The 19,398-nt window shown below is 33.0% G+C and overlaps 1 protein-coding gene across 1 annotated transcript; it reads right to left on the reverse strand.

Moving 5' to 3' along the window:
- Nucleotides 1-13,949: 13,949 nt before the first annotated feature.
- Nucleotides 13,950-18,765, reverse strand: LOC128172679 (uncharacterized). The gene is made up of 5 exons (XM_052838452.1): nt 18,439-18,765; nt 16,873-16,972; nt 16,285-16,461; nt 14,406-14,651; nt 13,950-14,164 (listed from the first exon to the last, which is right to left on the reverse strand). Exons 1-5 carry the CDS (start codon nt 18,763-18,765, stop codon nt 13,950-13,952), a joined length of 1,065 nt encoding a protein of 354 aa, XP_052694412.1.
- Nucleotides 18,766-19,398: the final 633 nt, after the last annotated feature.

The raw sequence follows: 19,398 nt of genomic DNA on the forward strand, positions 1-19,398 counted from the left end.
TGGTCCGTAGCAAATAATTTATAGTTAAAAATCTTTATTATTGACACTTTGTATATTGTCCTCTGATTTTTGTATTTTAGTTTTTTCCAATTATTCCACTCGAATTAATCAATCGAAATCTATGTTCTAAAAATAGCAAAAACTTTCTGATGTTTTAGCTTCGTAACTTTTTAGTTTGAAATATTTCCTATATACATATAGAACAAAAGTTGTGCAGAATGTTAAGGGCTTTCATTTGACACCAATAAAAAAGGGCTGGCCACTTAAATTAAGGGCCAGTAGCCCTTATAAGATTTTGCTGAATAACTCATAAACGGTTAGGATTTCGATATGGCTGTCGTTGGAAAAGTTGTTTGTTGGGATCTGATAAAGGTCGTTATAATGTTATTTTGTAAGTGATTTGTGTAGTATGAGTGTAAAAAACTTTACATGTTAACATGTACCTGTTTTCATTTGGCAACTTAACGAAAGTCTTTGTGCTTAAAACTTGCATAAAGTGACCACAGAAAGTATGCTGGTTTATACAGGAGGCTTTAATTCATGAGAAAAAAAATAGAACACATGCTGTTTTTTATTTATTTTTTTTCAAAGAATTCCGAAGTTTAAGTCCTTGTTGCTTATATGGTGCACAGTCCTTAAAGACCAGAATCGGAAAACAAAACATTCTTTTTCTTCTCTAGTAAAACACAATATATGTATTGAAAAAAATTTCTATGCATTACATTTTAGTTATCATACTGCATGCATTTAAAATCCACCTTGAATCAGAGCTGTGTGCGTATTATTACGTAAGCTATCCCTCGCCCGCGGCCGAGAAAATCGGTCACCATGGTCGCGGCTGGACTACCTAGCGGTCAGCGGTTATCCAATACACGAGCGTTGCGTCTCTCATATATGAGTTAATTTAGCTTCGAACTGAAGAATTGTTTCAGTTTTGATTACGTACACATAAAGGTTTATTCTTCAATTGGATTAAACGATAGGGTGTCAATTAAAAAATCGTTCAGTTAATTAATAAAAGCAATGCCATTCTCAATCTAATGCAATATCAGCCATATAGATCAATTGTGGGTTTAAAGTAAAAAAAAAAGTTTCTATTTGATAGATATTAGTCATTAAATTGCAAACTTTTCAAATCTTCCTAGGTTCTGAGCTGTGCGTGTGTATGGGTTCAATCGATCTTTACGTAATCTATTGTTCGCCCGCGGCCGAGGAAATCATCCGCGGCTACACTACCTAGCGGTAAACGGTTATCTAATTAAATACACAAGATTCGCACCCGCACACTTACATGAATATGAACTTGTTTGAGTTTATATAGCCGTAAATACACTGTACACTGTTTTAATTATATGTTATAAAAGTTTGTTCATTTTGTATTTGTTTAAATTAAACATTGGAGAGTAAATTAAAAAGTCGTTCTGAAAATTAATAAAAGGGATATTACTCCAAATCGGAAATACTTGCCAGACATATTTGAATGGTTGGTTTGAAAGTCTTAAATGTTTTAAAAACTGTACAAATAATGTTTTCAATCAACAAAAAAACAACAACAAAAAAACACACACACAAATATTAAAACCTTTAAATAATGATCATCCCTTGCACATGGCCGAGGAGATCCCGCGCAAGTGACATCTTCTACATTTACCTTATCACGCGTGCATGTTTGGTATTTTGTATAAACGCAACTATTTTGATTAATTTTTCAACTTTTATATTGGTTTAAGGTAAACAGATGAATTTATGTTACTCGTGCAGTTGATTTAGCATTGATTTATACGACAGCGTACAAGGTAATTTAAAAATCAAATCAAATTATGATCAAAGTTCCATGTTACATGTTTGCAGTAGGTGCTGGCACGATAAAAGAATGCCCTAAATTGAGGCATTCGGTGATTATTTTAAAGAATATTCACTTGAGTTTTGAAACAAGTTTTGTTTAGATTCTATCGGTCACATAAAAATAACTTCTGTAGTGTTTCTACATGGTCGTTCGATCATTTCATTGTGAAAACGAACTTATTTCTGTGTTGCCCTCCAACCGCCCCGCTGCCAAGTGCTCTTTTTTTTTTAAAATTCCAGATCTGTCGAAAATCATTTGATAGTGACTTCTTCTCATGTTTAACATTTTCTCCTGAAGGTGTTTCTCTTTCCCACCCGTTTTTTTTATTCGGTCAGTCTTTGTAAATTTAGACTTTCTTTATTGCGTAAATTCAATCGCCACGTGCTACCGAAAATCTTGTGTCGCTTCAGCGCACACAGCTCAGAACATATATATAGCCCCAGGTTATTTAAGGCTGCAAATCATCAATTGTTATGTAATTAATCAACAGTTCGCAGGGTGCTTTCTTCAAAGTGGTCAATTATCAAACAATAAGACTCTCATTTTCACATTAAAGGTGCGAGTTCATAATCTGAGAATGTGGCTATAATAAATTGACCTGATGAACACGCTAAACTTCTATTATTATATAGTTATGAACAGGATTATATATATTATAATAAAAAGTTTTAAGTCAAAGGTAATTTGTTCTTTGGATTAGATGATATGAAATACGACTACATTATGCTATGCAGGCGGTCGCCATAGAAATCATCAAAGTATTGCAAGTGTGGACAGATTAGTTCACTTGACTTACAGACTATAATATAGTGACATAATTGCCTCCAAAAAATATATGCGCTTCTCAAAGTTACACTTCAGTGAGATGGACATGTGTTCTTGGGGATTTTCTTTATTGCTAATTATATGAAAATTGATTCTAATTATATGAAAATTGATTTAAAAAAAAGTTTTATTGAAGTTGTGTGGTATGAGGTTGTCATGCAACTTAATTTACTTACAAGGTTAGCTACAGCCAGTGGAATACTAATTTTATGTCAACAATGAATACACAATCTATTAAATTACCAGAGAAATACAGAAGGCAAATATTGCTTGTGACGTATTTTTATATATATCTTAATGATAAAACAGAGAAAAGCAAAAAAAAAAAACAAACAAAAAACAAACAGGGAACTTGCATCAAATTTACTTCATGTACATGTTACCCCAAAATTCCAACCAAATATGCCCCTTTGTCACATTTAATTTAAGTGACTGAAAATAAAACCCGTAACACCTAAATTTTTCGCTTATTTTTATTGAAGTTTACCGGTTTTTTTTTTCAAAATACATACGTAAACTTTCTCCGAGAGAATTACTTATGATCCGATAAAGTAGAAAAACTGACTTAAAAAAAGGTATTTTGCATATTATTGCATCGTCGAGAGAAGTAATATTCATTTCTGTAAATAATGTCATTTAATTTTAAGTCACATAACGGTGTCTCTATATCAGATGTAAAATTTAGACGCTCACTTATGCATAAATTATCCCGATGATCTTTCATAGCTGATTATTATTTTAAATGTTCAAGTCTACTCGTATTATCAAATATCAGCCCTGAACAAATTTTCAGAGATGCCATCAAATTTGGCTATTAACCAAATTTTGACAGCACGCAACAATTTCAATCTTGCACGTAGTCTTCAAAATATAAGAAAGATTTAATTACAGAAGTTACGTGTTTTTTATGCCCTTTTTTGCGTGCATTTCCTTACATGAATCATGAATACATGTATATATATAACAATCCTTGCTACCCTTAAAAATTTAACTCGCCATTCAACTTCTCATTGTTTAAACCCCTGTCACACTGGAGCTGCGTCCTCACGGCGATCCCGCTGCGTCATTGAATAATGTAAAACGCCATGATAAACGAACTAGAGTCTCCTACAGCGCCGTAACAATGCAACGGCATCTTCGTTCGCCGCGGTGGGATATCCTAGAACATTTTAGAACGCCGTGACAGCGCATGTGCACGCAGGGCACGCTGTGGACGTGTGGTAAAAACTCCTAGCACGTCATGAGCACTCGGCGGATACCCAGCGGGAGCGCAGTCAATCGCCAAGTAGAACTCTGTGGAAATGTAGTTGGGAGCTCAGTAAGGACGCCTCAGTCGCCATCAGGATGCCGTGACATTTTCAATTGTAAATTTTCCTTGCGATCTACGAATTCCATGAATTTTACAACGCCGTGAACACGCCCTGGGAACGCAACTTGGTGTGACAGGGCTTTAAAGAGTTTTCAAAACAATTACACAAACTGTGTTCGACAAATAGTTTTCGTAAAACATTTTCTTCCTGTCTTTATACAGGCTTTCATACACAACACGTTTTTATAACAAAAGCAGAAGTGAAATTTTAGTCATTAGTCATTATAATCGTTTGACACCAAATCATATTAAATTTTCAACTCGCAGCAACAACGGAAGACCTACTCGTGGCTTTGCCACGAGCTCTGCTCTAGTTATAAATCTTCTTGTTTTTCCTTCTGACTTCTTTTTTGCTTTATATCTCAAAAACTATTCAACCGATTTGCAAGAAAATTTCAGAGATTATGTTAAATTCTTGTCCCTTGAAGCTTTTACAGTTTCAGTCATTAAATCACTTCCGTTTTCTAGTTACGTCATTTTTAAAATTTCAAAAAGTGATTTTCTCCAGGACTTTTCTAGTAAACGGTTGTTTATAAAGACTTGAAATTTTTCTGTGATTGTAAATCTGCGGATTTACTTATGGCATTTGACCAAAAAAATGTATTTTGTCATTCCGGTCGAAACCGGAAGTGAAACACATTTTTCGAAAGAATGAATTTTCTGATCAAATCGAAAAAGAATATGTGTTTTGTAGAGCTTATTAGGCTGAATCTAACACTGAAAGCCGTTTTGAAATCGGACGATGCATTACAGAGATATCGGGGTTTAAAAATTGATTTTTCCGGAAATTTTGATTCCGCGGCCTTGGTTTAAAAAATAGCGTAATGTTCCAAGTAAAATTTACTCGTACCAAAAATAATTGCTAAGTCGTACCTGAACACATTCGGATTTTTTTTGTTCAGTCGTTCTTAAAATCGGAAAGGTTTTTGTTAAGTCGTACTTAAAATCATTCGTATTTTGTTAAGTCGTACCAGGAATATTCGATTTTTTTCATATTTTTATTTTAGTTACTCTTGTTATTGGTTTAAGAGCTCTGCTTCTTACAGGAACTTCCAGCTGTACTTCCGACATTACCGGAAGACCCACTCGTTGCTTTGCAACGAGCTATGCTCTAGTTTCTTATATTTTTATTTTTTCCTTTGTTGACGGAAAAGCCCGATTGTTATAAACAAAGAAACGACATTTAAGCGGGAAAATTTTACGTCGAAGCCAAAAAAGATAATTTCTCATTGGTCAATTACCATACGAAAAAATCCGAGCAGAGAGACGACATTTACGCGCGAAAAATTTACGCCGAATCACAAGCGATAGCTAACAATATGGCGGAGACGGACCAAACAGACTCTGGTATGTAATATTTTTCTCTTGATGATACTCAGTCATATATATATATATATATATAGATATATATATATATATATATATATATATATATTATAGGTATAACGTTATATCTGCAGAGATAATTGATATAAACATGTAATATTTTTTTCTTTATACATAGGTCCATAACTATTTTATCTGCAAAGAAAATTGATATAAATATCAATATGGGTCGAATTTTGAGGGGTAGAATTCATCAAGGATATCCCTATTTCTCCGGGGAATTTGCCGGTAGACAGTGTACTGCCATTGCTTTTCTGGCCCTTTGTTTGGCGACGATCAAATTGGGTAGTCTTTGGACAACTGATGATATTGATAATATAATATATAGAGGGAACGATGAATATGTAAACACTATTCGTAATCGCCTATGTCTAGCACACCCAAGAAACTTGCAGCATAACGAACTTCCACAATCTATATCAAATTTTCTGAGTTCTAATATAGACTATATAATTGCACCACATCAAAACTTTTCTGGTGTTGTGGGTAGACAGAGTAACCCATGTGCAGGTAGTCATAATTTGCAAACGGCTTTGTTAATGGGATTTTCTGGATCTAATTATCTGTTAGCAACATTTGCTGATTATACAACTGCTTTATTTTATGATGAAGTGTCAAATTCTTATTATTTATTTGATTCGCATGCTTGTAATGAAAGTGGACAAACAGATGCTAATGGCTATGCAATTCTCTTGGAATTCTCTACTGTTCTGCAAATCTTGCAACATTTACAAGAAAGACATTTAAATCAAGTGTTTGAAGTAACAGCATTCAGTTTTACACAAACAGTTATAGCTGATTCATCACAATTATCAGATTTGACAGACTGTTTACAAGATGTGCCTTGCCCATTGCCGAGTAATGGGGATTCTAACACACCAACATCTATGAATACTTCTGACTTAAATATTGAAGATCATTTTTGTAACAATTCATATGTTCAGCAAACTTCTGACACATTCTACAACCTGAATCACACTTACTCAAGCTCAACACAAAAGATGCACGATATTGTCAAAAGAATATAGAGACTACAATAACATGGAACCAGAATTTTCCTGTAAAGCCACTAATTGTACATGCTGTAGATGAAAAGGATTCCTGTTTTTCAATTTGAAACCAAAGCAGGTTTCTTTGCTTTCTTTTTTTTCATTGTTGTTATCATTGTTATTTTGCCTAGTTATTCCATATAACTTGATGTTCCTTTATTGGACAGAATGTGAACGTCGAATTATACCTGCACTTAATAACTGTTGCAAGTGATTTCTCACCTCATGAAACATTGATGGGGGAATTCGACGATACATTTACTTAAATGGAATTTCATTGGATAATTCTATATTATGCTTTACTGACTTGCTATAGCCAATATCTGTTTCACTTTTTGAAAAGATGTCATTGAAGTTATATATCAACTCGGTCAGTTTTTGTAAATTGTCTCTGGAAAGTTCATCTTTTGGAATGTTAATTCCATGATATCAACCTCTTTGGACACACAATCATCTTTAAGAGATGTAAAATTCTCAACACTGACTGGTTGAACTTCACAGAGTAAAGCATGTGGAGTCAAAGTAACAGTTATTGTAGTAATATTACTAATATGTACAGGTACTATTCCATTCTGTCTATGGTGATATAATATAAGTACAGGAGACACATATAAGTCTTTAGGTATCTTTGATTTAGATGTTGTCTGTAACAACGCACAAACTGGTTGATATGGAAGTTCTTTATGTAGATACCCTTTGACTACAATATCTGTATTTGGGGGAATAGTAACTCTAGATGACTCAGCTTGTCTAACTAAAGCTAGAACATTCTTGTGTCTTTGTAACTCTTTGTCTCTTAAAGAAACACATCTAAATGCAAGGTGCCATGGAGCAAATACATTTGCTTCTTGTAAGTACCTAAGACCATGCGATTCCTTAACTAGATTCATTAGAACAGAGATAATCCGATTAAAAGGGGAACACATTTGTTATATGATGTGTTTGGTACAATAAGGAATAAACCATCTACACAAACTTGATTGTTGTCGATACCAACACTGAATATAACCGTATATATAATATATGTATGTAACGAATATAACTGAATGAAGTAGTGTAATGATTGACCATCTGCACACTCTACATGTAGATATTAAAAATATTTGACAAAGATTGCAGTTGTATATTATACACCTTTTTTCATAAAAACTCTGACAAATTGTTGAAATTGAAGATCCAGTATCAACAAGTGTTGTTGTTTGATAATTATATATAGTAACAGAGACCTCATTTGTTGAACCAACTAAAGTACATTTATTGATGTTTTCTTGATAAGATTTTGATTTTGAAGTTTCCTGGTTGCAAAATCACTTTAAATGATCTGTTCCAACTCTACAGTATAAATCTGAATGTCCAGTTTGCCTACAGTTTGCACACTTTTCTCTTGCTGGATCATTTGATATGCTTTTAAAATGATTTTCAATATTGATGGAGCTTGGTTCTACACTTGTGTCTGCTATCTGCTCCTTAATGCAGACATAATCTAGTTTTTTTCTTTCTGAACTGTTTGCTCCTCGGTTGGAATATCCTCTATTGGAATATCCTCTGCTACGGTATCCTCTGCTGTATTGACCTGGAGTCTCATATGATCTGTTACTGTTCATGGAATCTGTACAACTCGACCATTGTTGATATCCTTGCGGAGTTGACTGTCTACCATATTGTTGTGTTGATAGGAAGTTGATCGTTGCTCCTGGCTGTTGTACCTACCTTGATTACCCCTTCCTCGCCAAAATGGACGTTGACCTCTTCCTCCTCTGTTGGGTTGCTCTCCTCTCTCTTGTTTGATTTCTGATAAGGTGTTTTCAAAAGTAGTCATTTTTGCATCCATTTTTTCAATTTTCTTTAAGATATTCTCTAAGGTAGTATCAGTGAAACTTGTTATTGGATTATGAAGAACAGAGGTCCTAGAACTTGCTTTGGAATTTGAAATCTCTAATTCAATAGCTCAATAGCTAATTCAATTTCTTTTCTTAAAGAATCAAAGTCCTTGGTAGTTTCATATTTATACCTACTTGCATTTTTAAGTTCCGAATCTCTGAGACCTGACCATAATATAATCATATGTTTGCTGAATGATATTGAGTGTGTGTTTACAAAATGAACAAAAATATGGTTCTAGATCATAATAAGCATTGTATCATTTTTTTAAATGTGTGAACATCTGGCAATTCCAATGCTTGTGCGGGATATTATCATGTGTATTTAAAAGTAAATGCATTATTTACCTTAAGTTTTGTCAGGTTTGTGGAGTTAAGACTCACAGTCTCGTTCCAGACAGCAACTTGTACACATGTGGCAGTGATACTTAAGTCTATGGGTTGAACTACCAAGTCTGCAGTTTACCCCATAACTTGCATATTATAATGTCTATGGATCACGTTTACAAAATTACGAACATGTTAGTGGCGTCGGAAACAATTTGAAAGTGTGTGTGTGGGGGGGGGGGGGGGGGGGGGGGGGGGGGGGCTGGACAAATCCTCAGAATTCTTGACGAGCAAAAAAAAAAAAAACCCTTTATCCCATAATCATGAAAATCTTAGTTTGGGGGGGGGGGGGGGGGGCGCTAATATACACTATGACTCTAACTTCTCAATATTTTAATCTTTTCATGGTATATTTGTGAATAATTATGTTTACTGCGAGAACAAGTGGAGGGGGAGGGGGGCTCAACCCTCTATAATGCTATGTGGGCAATGGTTGTGTCTAACTTTGCAAAAATAAGTGTGGGGGCTAAGCCTCTCTAGCCCCCCCCCCCCCCCCCCCCCCCCCCCCCCCCCCCCCGTTCCGACGCCTATGCTTGTAATCACCGATTCTCCATAGTAACAGGTAGATGGCATAATATTGAAAACAATTTAAGAAAAAAGTACAATGTGTGACTCTAAAAGTATTGGGGATGAATTTCATTATATTTTAGAATGTTCACATTTTGAAAACTATAGAAAAATGTTTGTGTCAAAGAGATATTATGAAAACCCTGCCCCCCCCCCCCCTCCCCACTTTTTATCGCAGAAACAAACTTTTTTTTAAATTTCCATATAAGAAATTGAATTATCCCCTACTTTTTGGGAGCATGTAAAAAATTCATATGAAAATAAGGAAACTAGAACTTTTTTTGTCTTCAACAAAAAGTAAGGGCTTTTCGACATCCCCTTTCCCTTTTTTGATTGTAAATGTCTATGTAATGTAATAAAAATCTATTTTTTATTTAATAATTCGTCACCGCCTTGGTATAATGAGTTCCCTATTAGAAATATAACTTTGTAAATAATGCAATGTCAAAAAAAAGATAACTTTGTAAATAATGCAATGTCAAAAAAAGATAACTTCAGAACTTTAAAAGTAAATATACTTTTAATTTCTAAAAGATTATTTCCAAAAAATCATAAAAAGTAAGTATTCCTTTCTCAAATAGAAAACGTGGTACATGTATGCCTAGAGTATTAATGTTCCACGTTCTTTGAGCAAAGCGAGATAACTCTTTCTAAATCACTTTTTCAACTTTTAAAACGTTGCAATATTCACGCCCTTAAAACTCCTATAAGAAGTCAAAAAATGGCCCCACGGACGATAATTTTTAAGTTGTACTCTTTACTCAAAACTTAAAACCGCAAAGATTTTAAAAATCGGATGAAAAATAAAAATGATAAAGCTAAAGGGTTGTTTTTAGCTTTGAGCCCTCTAGATCACTTATCTTTCAAAATGTTTATCCCAAAACATTTTCTGGTCTGCAAATTAGGTCCCTCAATAAAAATATAAAATATGAAAAAATTACTTGAAAACTGGTTGAGAAAAAGTGGCACGCGTTAATTCAGTTAAACATTAAAACACCCATAGACGATTTTTTTTATCAACTTATAAAACCGGAAGTTCTTAATGGTTCAAACAAAACCTTAAAGATATGATAATTATGACAGTTTTTTTAAAACATTTTTCGGTCCTCATTAAAGAAATTGGTGGTTATTTCAATTTTTAGTTTTTTCATCCCCCCTTTTTTCATAGTTTGAAGTCTAATATATCAAAAACAGCAAGAGATAGAACAAAGTTGTCCCTTACGATTTTGTATATCAGACTATGAAGTATCTAAATCCAAAATGTCTTAAATTATAATCAAAAAATAAAATAGATACAAAGGTCCTTTTAATATTTAGTTTTTTGCATGTGTCAACTGTTGCCCCCCCCCCCCCCCCCCTTCCTCCTCCTCCGGAAAAAAATTCTTGATAGATGCATGTATCCCTCATTAAACTGTAAATAAAATGACATTTTTCTTAGAAAAAAAACAAAAAAACTTGCATTTATTAATCCTTAAAATTATAAAGAAAAAACTTACATTTACACTTTTCTTAATTGTTGAATGATCTATCAAAATCAAAATATAATTTGGGATCTAAAAAAAAGTTGATAAACTGGTAAAAAAAAAACTCCTTAATATGTTTTAAAAACATCACATAACACTTAATAGAAAAATGATCTATTGACGGAGATATGATCAGAAGTCTTTTTTTTTTTACCTGAAGATCAATAACAAAATAATATTCAGGTTTAATCATTTAACAATAAATGATTAAATCAAATGCCTATTTTCCAACCCCTCCCCTCCAAAAAAATTACCTGGTTCTAAAGATTCGGAGTCTTTGTACATTCTTACATGTGTACAGTAGCAAATTTTAAATCATTTCTTGATTGGTATGTTTCTCTAAATGCACAGTACGATCTTGAAAACTGCTTTATAAATTGGGTTAAAGACAACTTCTTAGGGTCATGTACACATTAGAAACAAGAATTATGATATATGGCCTATGGTTAAGGGGTGGAGATCTCAACAGTTTTCAAGATACTTGGTATTTTCCTGTTTCACTGGACAATTCCAAAGGGTCATAGCCTACATTATATTTGATGCATCATCATAAATTAAGAAAAAAGACCCCTTCCTTCATATTATAGCTCGTATTAACATGACTCTACAATAACATACATATAATACACAGAGTCACAGTGTCAATATGGGGTCAACTCAATAGTGCAAGTCTGACAAATGAAAAAAAAAAAATTAAGCAACTGTTCAAATGCGACAGTATAGGTAACGATGATAACCTTATTTAAATATCAAAAGATGATGATACGGAGATCACATATTTAGAAAGTGAAAGTAAAACTTATGTATACCGGTGTCTCATGATATTGTGCTACTACATGTTTTATGCTTACCTGTGTTGTTCAACATCATAATGATAATCCAATTAGAACACAATATGAATCCATTAAGCTGATCATCACAAAAGACACGTTTATGCATGGTAATTAATGCTTTTCTGCAAATGGAAAACACATACTGGTATGTACACCACGTGAAACCCATCTAACCAAAGAGCTGGGTAAAACAAGTACCCGCTAATGCGGCCTGCAGACCTGTGTTCTTACTTCAAACAGAGATCAGTTATTTGTAACATGCATGTATATTTAGGACTTAAATCTTTAAAACCTGTTGCACTATTTTATTAGGTAAATAGCTATGTAAAGGACACATTTCAGTCTTAAGGTGGTACAGGATACCTGCATATTGTGATGCACTCCCTATTGAAATAAACAATAAACTATGAATATAATACCCCCCCCCCCCCCAAAAAAAAAAAATAAATAAATAAATAATGTTACCCAACAGTGAAGATCGATGGGTTAGTGCGTTAACTAAATGTCCGTAAGTAGAGAGTTCAAATCCTGCTGGAGCTTTTCTATATTTTATTTAAGTTAAAAAAAAAAAAATTGGCCAAATACATGTATTGTAAAATTTTAAAATTATAAAACATCGTCATGAAAGAATTTTGATTATAACGCATTTTTATCCACATAAATATTGACAAGTGTCTTATATCACCTTAAATCGGTTAATACATATTCTGTCCTGGCAGTTCTGCATTGCTAGCTGTCAAATTAGTGATCCAGAGGAATCTTAATTCTTCATCTATAGCTATTAAATGGGGTATATTGTGTGCAAGATTACAATATTAACCAAGTTACAATACAAATTCTAGTTATTAGTCCCCTACTGGTTTTCACCGGAGGGGACTATAGCTTTCCTCTGCGTCCGTCAGTCCGTCAGTCGCTCCGTATGTCTGTCCCACTTCAGTTTTCCACACTTTTTTTGTTTATGCGTTTGAGGAATAATATGAATTTTGCTGAACAGCTTCAAAATGTCAAACTACAGATCAAGTTTACACTTTCGTAGCGTCTGGTTGACATATTTTCGAGAAAATTAATTTTTTATATACCAATTTTTTAATGTTCGGGTTCGATATTCTGCATAACACAATTTCAACAAACCGGTAGGGGACGTGTATTGCTTATGCAATACTCTCAGAACGCTTGTTCTTTGGTAAGATGATAGTAATTTTTATGGATTCAATGTATCCTTGTTATGTAACATTTGAATTTTAATAAGTTAGACATATTCATACAAGGTCTTTAGTTTGTACCTTGTTTTTTGTTGTTGTTTTTTTTTTTTTTGGATACGGTTTATTTTATCTAAATATAGTCTTTAAAATTAATCTATTTAACATTGTAAACAAACATTTTAGGTAAATATTTATTAGTTAAATTGTCGGTTAGTACATGTATTTTGACTTTTTATGTCTCGAACTACCGAGCATAGGGAATCATTTGTATCAGGAAAGAAGATAAACATTTTAGAAGTTGAAGATCTGAGACATATCAGTAGATATTTTTGCATCCAGCCAAGAAGAACTTGCTGGTTTTAAGCGCATATTAATTTCAAAACAAATGCTTTATTTACTTTGACATTTTACGAAGAACTACTTGATATCTCGCGCAAGCACGGGAATTAACACTTCTTCACATTAACTTGATACCATGCTAAAATGTTTAACAAAATCTTTTTAAATTTTTGTATGTACTGTTTCCAAAACTTTACTGAATCCCTTTTCTTAACTTGTTCTATAAAATTGAAATTAAAAAAACTGCAAACACAAAGCGGCTGAATTTTATTAGGAGCGGACAGTAATAAAACTCTAAATTGAAATTGATTTTATATAAATGCACATGTACGTGGTGACTAATTTTTTTCGTTTTAACTGACTGGAAGAAATGACATTATTTTTTTAAATAGAAAAGAGATCAATTTTGATACTGTTATAACCAAAAAATCGAAGCATGCGGTCAAAAAGAAAAACAACATAACTGCAGATATTTTATTGACCCCAAACAAGACAACAACAAATTAAAACTTAACACATACTGTTTAATTATTATTCAAGTTAATTATGAAATATTGAATCAAATATCCTGATAATATTCTATAAAAAGCTTTACATTTTATATCAACTGCACGCAGTCTTATAATTAAACAAAGCAATCATTAAATAAAGAGTTTTGTATTAACCTCACCTGAACATCTATATACTAGAAATTGATTGGTAGGAAAGAGAGTCATTCAGATAAAAGATATCAGCAATAATAATTAGACAGAGTATCCAAACACTTCAACTTCACAAAGAGTGAGATACTCAGTAATTATGGAGATCTTTACGAATCTCCCCTGTGGTAATGCCGAACAGTCGATGACGACCAGCTCTGACGCAGTACCAGGACCAGCAAAGAAATCACAGAGAGTGTTGACATCTGACTCGGTCAGCCCTACAATGACGGTGACATTCTGCAGCCTGTCTGACACATCTAATTAAAAAAAAATCCACATATATTATTGTGAAATTGTAAACTAATAATACAGAAAACTGCATAAATTCCATTTTTTTCTCCTTGCTAAAAATAAAATAGTAATAGATAAAGGGGTTTTTCCAGTTTTATTTTCACGGATGTAATCAAAGCTGTAATATGTACTTGACGTCGTTTTACAATGTTGTTACTTGTAGACTTTACCGGTAGTTCGTTGTACAGTGTTACTGTGTACCCTTACCTACTCCCCACTTGTCAATTCCTCTATTGAATATTCTGACAGATTTAATGGTGTAAATAGCCTGCAGATCCACCGACCACCACGGTGTTGTGTCTCCACCCGCTGTGCATGAACACTTGTCTACGACAAAGTCTGTACCGTTGTTGCCATCAACTGCCAGATTGGCGGAGTAGTTCAGTCCAGCTTTTGGCCATGTAAACATTGATGACTGTGTTGCAGGTTTATTCAATGCAAGGTTGAAAGCAGCTGTCAACATAACAACACTAGATACTAAGTGATAATATTGAGAAAACACAATACACTAACCATAAAAAAAACCAAGAAAAGTTATTGGCCCACAGAGCTATTACTCAAATACTAAAAAGTTTTTAGACCTTTTGATGTGTACAATTTAATATTGTGTGGAGAAAAATAACAAATATAATTGTAAAACATTATCTTATTTATCAGTTACCACACACCCTAAACATAATACCATTTATTTTATTTTTCGACGTAATTGTTAAAACACCCGCCACAATTGGTATCACAATTTACAGCTAGTAGAACAATAATATATGTGTTTGAGTTCTTGTTCTGATTTAAAACATGGTGACCTGATATTTTTAAGGAAGACTTGTTAACAGGTAACATAGGTTACTTGAATTCTAACATTAGTAATTTCACTTACAATTATTGTACAAAAGCTAAAGAAAGTAATATTTCAATGAAAATATTACACATTTTCGGCAAAACGATTTTATAAAAACTGCAAATAGAAATCGATTTCATGTGAGCTAGATATCCACACATAATTTTCAAGTAAACTTTACATTATGTCATATGTACATACAGTGTATATAATAAAACAGTTATTCTTAATTAGTGTGTTAAATCTCTTAACACCGCACGATTTACTCAGTATTACATTTACGTCAATATAAATATATTTAAACATGTTTAAAAACTCAGTTAATTTGTTAATAATAACTCGATCTGTCTATTTAGTTTGTAGTAATGTCATATCATGAAAACGTTTCATTACACATCAAATAAGCCCAGGCTCCGGGATCATGAAACTGTCTTAAATTTAAGTTAGGATTTTGTCTTAAATCTAAGATTTAGACTTAGTTAAGATTGCTTACTTAAGTGGATCACAAAAAAATCTAAGAAAAACTTAGCTAAGATTTGTCTTAGCTTAAACATCATAGTAACACACGCGACTTTTTTGATCGAAATTGTTAAAAGTGGAACTCTTTTTCGTTTGAAGATTCTATCGACTGCATCGTAAACATTTATCATATATCACAATGTTAAAAACAATATTTAAAGGATGCTTCACACAACTATTAGCAGAGTTTCTTACTGGATAACATGTCAGTCATTTTACAAACGTGTTTACAAACTTTCACTTTAACAAAGGGAAATAACTTCAATACCAAAGGGAAAACCCTAGACTATAAATAGAAAACCCGAGGACGAGGGAGCCACCTTCTTTGCTGATCATTTCTTATGAAAAATCCAACGAGTGTTGCCATTTTGAACTTACTTAGTAACAATCTATAAACTGAAGTCTGCCTAATAGCAGTCATAAGATTTAAGACAATATTTCAGACTTAATTCTAAGTCAGTTTTTTGTGATCCACTTTAAGAACAATCTTAAAATTTATTGACTTAAGTCTGACTTAAGATTTGAGACAGTTTCATGATCCCGGAGCCAGGTATATGTACTTTGAGTATTTGATTTTATTCACTAATTGCAAACATGATGCTTGATTTAAAATTCATTGCACTTCGCATAAGTGGTGACATTGCTGGCGCCGTGAACGTGATTCAGCATTTGTGATATTATGAAAAAGTACTATGCAATTAAAACAAGAATAAAACATTAATAATTAACCTTCTTTGCAGACAATGTCGTATTTCCACTCTCCGTTTGACTGACAGATCAGTCGCCCCGAACCAGACTGGGAGTATCCGTCAGAACACGAGGCGTGTATCCTCCTGTGTATACCAATGGCGTCCTCACGTTTTGCTTTACTCAAATCTATTCCTTTTTTATCGGGTATTCCACAATCTTAAAAAAGGGGTATATCGTGAACGATAAGTTTTAACGTTGACATTTTGTAGATAAATATCAAGGTTAATAAAATATCCCAGACTAGAGTCAGAAGTACAATGATATTTCAAATACTTATTGATCATAGATTGGCACTTGGAATATTCATTAACCTTTCCAGTCTCTTGTAATAATCTTTATCTGGTATAAATTATATATTACAATTTGTATCAAACAATTTTTATATCTGCAAGTATATTAAGATAAAACAAAGATCAACTTTTAAAAAAAAAATGGGCATTTATAAATTTGGTATTTGATAGTAAATTCTTTAATAAAACACAACTTTCTTTGGTAACAAAATTGCCAGATTATTTAACTCGTGTTGATTTTTATTTGTATCTAAGACAAAGAAAATTATAATTTTACCTGACAAAACACATTCAAAAAATTTATCTTTAGAATATCTCTTGTGTCTACATTTCTCGCTGATTTGACAGGTTGAGTTTAGACAAGCTCCAGCCAGATCCTACCAGAATAAAACAAGCTCTTGAATCATCAGTCTTTGTAATCATAAGGCGTGCGCATTGTTTAAAGTGAACATTTCTAATAATAAAGAAACTTATTTCGATCATACACTGACATCTTTTAGAAATATTTTTTTGAAAAATGTTTAGCCATTTATTATATTACGTTTTATAATTAGATCGGTTAAGACGTTTTTATTCAAAGTGTATCTCTTTACTGATTTTTTTGTTATCCCACGATTAAAATAATTTTCTTCATGAACCCTTGCAGTACATTAATCATTTTTTTTTGGCTGCTAGCTTCTACACACCTAGTTCCTGTTAGTTCCTGGAGCTACTGCTTGTTTCGTTTTGATTTGCGTAAATACAATCATATAAAGTAAATGTGACGTTATAATTTGCAAAAACCTCCATGACACGTAAATCTTTTATGCGTATGAAGTTTCATTTTTTTTATGAAAACGTGCATTATTGCTTGTCGAAAATAAACAGAAAAATTGTGTATTCATTTACAAAAAAATCTTGTTTTTGACATTCCTAAATATTCTCTTTTTCAAAAACAAATAGTTTCTTGTATGCTAATGTTATCGTCTTTCTAAAACTCTCACTTTAACAAAATGACCACACCACTTTTTTCACAATATTTAATACGTAAAAGATCCTGGGACCGCACAAACCGAAGATATTAAAAATATGTTTAAGAAGCCTGCAAACGTAAAGGATCATGGTTGATTTTCAAAAGCATCCTTTTTTTGTAAATTTTTTTTTATTCGGGCAGATATAATCACCTAGTGAAATCTGAATCAACATCGGAAACACTGCTAATTAGCAGAGAACCAGTTTTTCTCATTTGGTAATTGCAATAATGAATTGGATGGAAAATATATGCGAGCATGTTTGTCGGACAGACTGTCAAACACAGTAAATTTCAAGAAACAATTCAAACCACAACGGAGATTTTAAAATCAGTTGTACAATTGAATGTTTAATAGCTATTTCGGGTTACCTTGTCAAGAAAATAAATAATTTCAAAAGATCTATATGATCTTAAAATAGTGGCAAAGACCATACACTACATGCATAATCAAGCTCTGTTCTGTCTCAAGATATTTATGCCGCATATATTGACGATAGTAATAAAAATAAACAAACCTGTGTAAGAAGTGCAATTGAAATCAATGAAATTGGAAAAAATCTAAAATATAGGGTTTTTTTTACAGAAATTTAAAATAGGGCATGGTACTTACATGTCCGTTGCTATGAATTCTTAAGCCGTGTATTGAAAACTTACAAGCTAGAAAAGGCGTTTGAATAGAGAAATCTTCGGATGTTTTCATACTATTAAATAAACATCTTTTGACCCCTGATTTGTTTATAATATCGAATAATCTAAGAAAATGTGTTTTGCTGCAAAAATATCATGAGACACAGTAAAGATAGTTGTTAATAAGGATTCTAACACATTTACCTTAGGCCAGTGCTCATTGTTACTGTACACCCAACCAGCACTGTCCACGAACTTAGTCTCTGCTGTCGTCTTATTTTCGTAATTGCTTTCACAGAAATTTGCCCCTTTGAAATAGTTGACAGATTGACACCGCGGTGTAACCAGGCATTCAGTCACACAGTCCAGGAAACTGATTTCTGCGTAGGATTGGATTACTTTCCCGTCCAGTCTGTGCCCATGCTGAAGTAGAGAGAAGCCCGTTTTAAGGCTGCCATAACACGACACAAGGATACTGAATAAAAACAACGGATATCTGAAGATTTTAGATAGTTGCATTGTATTGTACATGTATTGTACATGTAAGATAAGGTTTCATGTAAACTAAAGTAGTTTTTCGTACCTTGACGAACTTGAATTGCGCACGTAAGAAAAAAAATTTGGGCAAGTTAGATTCTGTATTACTATTGATTTTTTAAAAACGTTCTTGATATGTAGACTAATGGAAAGCATGAAAAGATTAAATGAATATTTCATAAATAATCAGAAAACATGCGAAGGTGACAATGACAATATCGTTTTCATTTACTTTGATCAATAAACCTCATTGCTGTTAAACAAAGCCACTTGAAGATATCTACTTTAAATAATACATGAAATGAAAAACTTAGTGATGCAACAACTAATTGGTTTTAGAAGTTTCACAATACAGCTACATCAATACAGGTATAAAGTATCAGTTCCATGATTATACCTGCACTTTCTAAAGGGTATATTGTTGTTTCCCTGGTCCGTCCGTCCGTCACGTTTTACTTTTTAAAAACTGCTCTTTCATCCTATAAACCAGCAGGCCGAACTCTTGGCGCTTGATTTGGGGTGTCATTTTGTTTTATAAAAAAGTTTTTAAAAATTATCTGTTAGTCCTTGGAGTTAAATAATGAAGTTTTTTTTCAAAAAAGAACCCCTGGATCCTTGAACTCGTCT

The sequence above is a fragment of the Crassostrea angulata genome, chromosome 2, assembly GCF_025612915.1.
Source record: "Crassostrea angulata isolate pt1a10 chromosome 2, ASM2561291v2, whole genome shotgun sequence".
Classification (NCBI taxonomy): domain Eukaryota; kingdom Metazoa; phylum Mollusca; class Bivalvia; order Ostreida; family Ostreidae; genus Magallana; species Magallana angulata.